At 40.1% G+C, this 7,468-nt stretch overlaps 1 protein-coding gene across 1 annotated transcript in view; it reads right to left on the bottom strand.

The window, feature by feature from the left end:
- Positions 1–782: 782 nt before the first annotated feature.
- Positions 783–7,468, bottom strand: part of DTX3L (deltex E3 ubiquitin ligase 3L) — an 8,305-nt gene continuing 1,619 nt past the window's right edge. The window contains exons 3-5 of the mRNA XM_006905563.3: positions 4,389–5,939; positions 3,766–3,983; positions 783–2,773 (exon numbers count right to left, since the gene is read on the bottom strand). Coding sequence (XP_006905625.2) covers positions 2,704–2,773; positions 3,766–3,983; positions 4,389–5,939 — 1,839 coding nt within the window. The 3' untranslated portion in view covers positions 783–2,703. The remainder of the gene's footprint in view (positions 2,774–3,765; positions 3,984–4,388; positions 5,940–7,468) is intronic.

The raw sequence follows: 7,468 nt of genomic DNA, 5'->3' as shown, positions 1-7,468 counted from the left end.
CTTGCCCTGTGCACCTCTACCATCTGCTCGTACCCGTTATATCTGTTTGTAATACATTGATAATCTAGTAAGTAAACTGGTTTCCTGAATTCTAGGAGTTGCTCTAGCAAATTAATTGAATCCAAGGAAGGGATCATGGGAACCTCAGACTTTTAGCCATTCAGACAGAAACCCAGGTAAAAACCTGGGCTTGTGCTTGGCATCTGAAGTGGAGGACAGTCTTGTGGGGACTGAGCCCTTAGACTGTGGAATCTGACATTATCCCCTGGTAGATAGTGTCACAATTGCGTTGTATTATAGGACACCCAGCTGGTGTCAGAGAATCGCTTGGTTGTATGGGAAAAAAAACTCATGTTGGAATTGGGTGCAGAAACTTACTTTCTTTATGGAAATAGCAAATATCTTGATATTATTTTCTATTTTCTTTTTTCTTTGGAGAGAAGGGTGCCTTGATTTGCTGGTGCCCAGTGAACCATCTGGGTAACCCAGCACTGATGTTGGAGAGGTGAAACAGAAACTCTAGGAGCAGAAAGGGGGCAAGTGTAGTTTGATAGCATATTTCAGATGCTTTCTCTAGGAGAGAAGAGATGAAACCTGAAGCCTACTTTTACCTTCACAGTATTTTATATGTTAAGGAGGAAAAATAGTAATATGATTTTCACAGCTGAAAGTGGTAGAAGTGAAGTCAATAGTAGTTTTGCTGTACACTGTATGTGTTGTTGGAAACCATCAGAATCTTAACCTAAGAAAGAAGAAAAAAGAAGTGGAGAAAGAACACAATCTGTTCCTAATATGGATATAACTTTATTTAAAGCAGATACGGATACCTTCCACAGAGCAAAAGCGGCAATCCAAAGGCTCACGAACCACTCATACCCTTAAGCTGCCTGTGCACACACTACATTGTGATCAAGGATCCAGACCTCAGCGAGGACCCAACTTTTGGGTTTTTTTGAAGCAAATTTAGCTAAAAGATCAGTAGCTACAAAACAATTAATCATAACAGTAAAGACATAAATGATCACTAAAAATTAAATGTATAACCTGATTTAAAAAAAAAAAAAGACATATCATCTAATGTAATAAGCTCCCTCAACTCTGGACAGAGGAAAGTTCTTCAAATAGGATCTCCTTGGAGGAAATCTGCTGTGAGCACCATGCAGGAATCCATTTCTGAGAGAGGTGCGGAACGATGGGAACTCCTCGGCCTGCTCCTTGGATGAGAAGTCTCCCTGTGGGAGGCAGTATGACCTTGGAGTGCAGAAGCCTTGGAGCCAGACTATCGTTTTCAAATCTCAGCATTTCTACTTATTAATGTGTGACCTTTGTTAAAGTTTCCTCTCTGCACATCAGTTTGCTCAGTTATAAAATGGGGATACTACTGGTATCAATTACGCAAAGATAAAGCTCAAATAAAGGGGACAAAATAAGTCCACAATAAATATTAACTATTACCTTCTGACCAAAAATGTATATGTGTGTGTATGTATATCTTTAGGAAAAGAAAAAGACATCTCGTTCATCATTTTTGGAGAGAAGCTGGGATGTGGATGACCAGATAATTTGCTATTCTAACTTTCTTGTGGCTGGAGAACTATTTAAAAGCAAATTTTGACATGTCATAGATTCCTTATAGTAGGCTCAACTCTTGCCTCTTGTGTCCAGAGAGTATCAGGGAGAAAGATTTCATGAGAGAAAACATGACTTAGAGAGACTTAGTAAAAGAATGGACAAATGTCCACTTAGGAGGCTACAGTTACTAAGAAAATGATAATCTATGGAAACTAAAGGTAGGTTATTATCTGTTAAAACTGGAAGTGGGGTACACTCAAAAGTGCAATATATTCAGAGGAAAAAATGGTTTAGAAATGTGTAGCAAGTGCACCCCATATAGCAGATTACAAGGGTCATCGGAGAGCAAGGACTAGCTTGGAAACTTGTCCAGAGGTCAGCATTCAGAGGCCAAGTGCTCTAGAGTAAGAAACTCAGTTTTCCAAATCAGTGGTGAGGACCTCGGAAATGGCTTCCTTACTCCTACCTCTGCTAAAGATTTGGGAAGCCAAAAATGCCTCTGCTGGATGATTAGCCACCTGAGTCAGGCAGCAAAAATTTATTAAGCATCAACTGTATACCTGGCTCTGTGTCATGAAGAATAATAACCTTATGCTATCTATTATCAAAGGTTGCCCAATCTTTGCTCCTGGCCACTTTTTTGGCCATGAGGGAAGGAAATGTCTCTTAATTTTCTGTAATCAAAGCCCCATCCCACCCCACCTCGTACCAGGATTTTAACTTTAGAGTAAAGGGCAACCAACCAACCAACAACAACAACAAAAAAAAACTATAAAAACCACCCCAGAAATGGTAGTAAAAAGAAAGATCAATTGGCAGTTAGTATTTTAACTGAAGACCACAGAAGATGATTTCATACCCACAGCATTTCATCCATCCCCTCTCCCCACAAAAAAGAATGAGGCACAACACCTCTGTAGCAACATCACACAGATCTTCGGGGCTTTCATATTCCATAAGTGACACTCTGAAAACAACAGACTATCAGATTCTTACTTTTACACAAACCCCTTTTTGAGATGAACATTTTTAAAAGGCATTTCTACATAATGATTTAAATGGGCATTTTCTCAGCTTCTTCGACCATGTCTTTTTGAAAGCTTGGCTCAAGACGCCCTTCCAGCAGTCTTCTTACTTAATTCCTTTATCTTTCAGCTCCTGTTTGACGCGTTTCAGATAATGAGGATCAGGGTAGCCATACCTGCAGAAACAAAAGCCCCTTAGCTTCATCGCACATGATTTTAAAGAATCTGTATAGTAAGCCTTGGCATAAAAATTGTGTTGCAAACATTCTCAAACAACCTTAAATGCAGATGACTTATAATCACTTATAAGTGTGCAGATATGAGTCATTTAGCTAGTGAGTGAGCTGAGCTGTCTGCCTAGGATCTGCCTTTCAATAAGAGTTTTTTATTTTCAGCTCATAGTAAGCAGTGGCTCTCATACAGTTATATTATACTATGTTTTTATATATAGCATATGTAAAAGAAGATCAATTGGCAGTTAATATTTCAACTGAAGAAATGTGTATAGATACATGTTACATATAAAAATATAGTATAGTATATATTTTTATTATATATATGTGTATATATATACATACGTGTGTGTGTGTGTGTGTGTGTGTGTGTGTGTGTGTGTGTATTACAGTATCTGCCACAGGAAGATTTTCAAATTTGGAAAATCTGCAAAAGTCTCAGAATGTGTTCCCTTTTGAATATGAAGGGTCTAAGGTATCCTTTCTGAATTTCATTAAGAACAATTATTTTGCTTATAATACAACTCCCACAATATTAAATAAGAGTTTTTCTAGAGCACTATTAGCCAAGTGAATTTAGGATTTCTATGGACCAATGGGAGGAGAGGATAGAAGAAAGGGTGATCTTAAAAGAAGGCAAAGTAAATAATATTCCTAGGATCTACCCTTCAAATAGACAGCAAACCCCAAATTAAGTCACCTGAGATACCATTCATCTTGGATTCTGAAGACTTTTGATGCAAATTTTAGTAACTGTACGATATTTTGTAGTTGGGAAGGTAAAAGGTAATGGGAACCAACCTTTCTGCCTTCGAGATTAGCATGCTTCAAAATACTGTATCCAATCCCACTACTATAAACAGTCTCCTTATATCTACATCCTCAAATTGCCATATCTTAAGACCTATAAATTCATTGTTTCAAAAGGTTCTCACATTTCAGGTCCCCCAGACCGGGATGTTTTGTGGTGGATATCATTCCATGTAATGACATCTGAAACTCCTAAAACTCGAGAATATCCCACTGTGAAAATCAGCTTATGGTCAAAGGCTCTACGAAGCAGTGTCAAAACCTCTTGTCCTTCTTTATTGTCAGGCAAATAGGCAGTTCGCTGTATTCCCTTATATTCTTTTCCTGGGTTTGGGTGGTCTTTCTGTATGAAGAGAAGAAAATGTCACATGAAAACATTCCAGTGTATATATTTTACTGTATAGATAGATGTGTTCATTTGCAGTTAGAGCAAATCAAAAAAAGTATTGAAGGTTTGCTCATATTCTCAATATTCATATTTCTCCTCCCTCTGCTGAAAATATCATCCACCTTCCTGAATCCCCCCCAACCCTAACATATAATCACTACCCACCCTTTCTTTGCCTTAATAGACACAAATATCTGAATTGTACACAAACATTGCTACCTTTATCACTATTTAAAGCCCTTGCATATGACCATGGAAATAAGTCCTTGAAAACCCCACTAATTGGCAACGGAATAGTTTCTTTTGCTCTAGTAATCCTAGCACACTGGAAAGAAACCCATGGATCTCAGAAATACTTACTGTTTGTATGCCTCCAAACATATTATATCTAATCTTAATGGAGCCACAGTGTTGATAACCTGGAAGTGATTGTCTTTCGAAAATGACTTCCATGGTTCCCTCTGGCTGATTCCCTTTCTGGACACCATAGGAAGTCAGGCACACAGGACAGACTGGCTTATATGTCATGGCTTTGTTGATACAAGGGGCGCAGAATTGGTGCTTGCACTTTGATAGCACTTGTTTGTTACTAATGGGCTCCATACAGATGACGCAAATGTCCTCTTCCTTGTCCAATCCTGATGCCCCAGAACTGGCAGAGCACCGAAATGTTGGTGAAGCTATTTCTGAGTCATTAACATCGATGTCCATGGGCGTTTCATTATCTTCATTCCATTTCTCTCCAGGTAATGAGGACATTCCCCCTCTTTTTAAGACATACTGCTTTGCCTTTGCAAGTTGATTTGGCAACCCAATCAAAGTCATGGACTCTTGATTTAGCACTAAGTGTACATCTGGATGCCTCTTATTAAAGTCATCAGTGAAGCTGGTGCCACTTAAGTGCATTCTTCCCTTGCCCAAAGTTTTCAGTGAAAGAAACTCTGTCATTAGCTGACATGAGACAGATTGATAGGCATCAATGAAACTTGCATAAGCATGCATAGACAGATCTAACTCCTTGTCCTTAGGTTCAAATAGGATGTGAGTTTTCCAACTTTCGCTCAAAATCTTACTTTGAACGTTGTATCTTTTTTCTATCTCTGATATCTCCTGGAGTAATTCAGCTTCTAAAAGCTTATAGTGAGCATTGGTAATCGTAATTCGTCTCATAGGACTCCAGAGATTCAATATTTTCACAGGTGCCTTGACAAGACTTTCAGAGATCGGGGAGGCAAGAAAATGTTTGGCAGCTGAAATGTTGTCCTGAGTCCCGTGGAGAGTTAATTTTCCTCCATGCTCCTCTATATGGAGCTTTGTGAACTGGTGATTCAATTCCTGTTTGATTTTATTTGCCTGCTTACTGTCTGCTAAAGCAACACTTTCCTGCTGCAGAGTGCCCACGCTCTTCTGAGTTTCACTGATGAAAGACTCTTGAGCTGCTCTGAGGTTACCTAAGTGACTTGAGGTGAAGTCTGCAGAGACTGAATTCGGAGAACTCTCTTGACTTTTTATTTTTACAGCAAGTCCTTTCTCTTTTGAGTCCATTTTCTCAGGATATTTCTCAGGATATTTGGAGTATTCAGACAAAGGCAAAGGAACTTCACAATGGTCGCTTTTCTCTTCTGACCTGGTTTTTGGGTCAAAGGGAGAAACACAGCGGTTCTGGTCCTGCTGATGGATTGGCTCCCTCTCTGTTCTCAAAGGGGAAGATCCATGTTTCTGCTCACTTTTTAGGAGTTGCTCATTCAAGAAGCCGTATATTTTTTCAATATCTTTAAAGTCACCACACACCCTCTCAATTCCATCGTAGCTCTCCAATTTTTTGACATTGGGGCAGAGAGTGGTTATGTGTTCCCTCTGCTCTTTAGAGAACAGGTTACAGTTCAAGTCAGCTGTGACGGCAAGAAAGATCTGAAAATTTAAAAGGAACAAATAAAATTTCTCAGGCCCACAGTTTTTCCTCAAGAGAATGTCTGGAGACTAGAGAAACAACCCTTAGCAGAAGGTGACTTCTTTCAAATCCTTTTCATAGACTATGTAGCACTACAGCTCCAAGGTTCCCAGCCCTGTCTGCACATTAGAATCACCTGGGGAGATAAAAGGGGGGCGGAAAAAAAGCCAAGGCCCAGGCACACCTCCAGAGATTCTGATATAAATGTAGAGCCTGGGCATGAGCATTTTTAAAAGCTCTGTGGAACAAGAAGTCTAGATTCTAGAGCTGCCACTCTCTGACTTTGGGGACGGGATGGAGGGGAAGGCACTTGGACTTTCTGGGCAAGCTGCTGTGGTTCTCATGGAAGAGTCTGTGAGCCTGGATGGTAGCCATAAATCTGAAGGAAAAAAAAAATGAATAAACACCAAACTGCGTTTAATGCTGGGCCCTCTAAACCCTAGCCTTTAGAATCTCAAATATGACAAGCACACCAGACTAGGCTAAAAAAGACAGGCAAATGGATTGTAATACAAAAGCAAGATTTCCAATGTGTTTTCCTTCTTCGAAGACTTTTCACATGCCATTTCCTCTGCATGTAACGTCTTTCTCCTAGGTCTTCCTTCCACATGTTTCCTGAATCCAGTCACTTCTCACACCTCCATCAGGACCATCCAGAGTCCAAGCCATTATCATCTTGTACCTGGCCCCCTGCAACCTCTCTTAATTACACTCTGACCTTCCACTCTGGCTCCTTCCTACATTCAGTTCACACAGCAGCCAAAGTGATCCTTTAGAAGATTTAAATCCGATCACTCCACTCCCTTGGCTCAAAACCATCTGATAATCCCCTAACATTTAAATTAAAATCCAAAATCTTTACCTTCATCCCCAAAGACCAGACTCTTCTTGGAGAGGTTCCTCTTTCCTGTCATTCTCTCCCTTGCTCACTGCCCTCCAGCCACACTGGCCTCCCTCATTGAAGTCCCTGGGGCTCAAGATGTAAGCTCCTGTCTTGGGGCCTTTGCACTTGTGCTTCCCTCTGCCTACAGCATTCTTCCCTCAGAAATCCACTTTGCTAGCTTCCTTACTTCATTCATGCCTCTATTCAGATGCCACCTCATTAGAGAGGTTTGCCCTGATAACGTATTAAAAGCAGTGGTCCTGTCATTGTCTGCCATTTATCCTGCTTTATTCTTCTTCGCAGCACTTATCACTGGCAGACATTTTAGGATAAATCTGTTTTTCTGTTTGTTTGTTTTTTGATTTTTGTTTTTTGTTTTTTACTATTAGTGTGCTTCCATCACTAGAATGTAAGGTCTCCGAAGGCAGGGTTTCCTATGCTCCTGGCTGTATCCCCAGCTCCTGTGACAGTGTCTGGCACACAGTAGATAGCTGGTATTGATAGTCAAATGATTCTTTTCATGGCTGGTTCCTTCTCATCATTCAAGTCTCAGGTCAAATGTCACCTTAGAAAAATCTCTGACTTCTGGTCAGAAGTAGCACCTCC

Source organism: Pteropus alecto, unplaced genomic scaffold, assembly GCF_000325575.1.
Source record: "Pteropus alecto unplaced genomic scaffold, ASM32557v1 scaffold251, whole genome shotgun sequence".
Classification (NCBI taxonomy): Eukaryota; Metazoa; Chordata; class Mammalia; order Chiroptera; family Pteropodidae; genus Pteropus; species Pteropus alecto.
The sequence above is the reverse complement of the archived record's forward strand: the minus strand, read 5'-3'. Positions and strand labels throughout refer to the sequence as shown.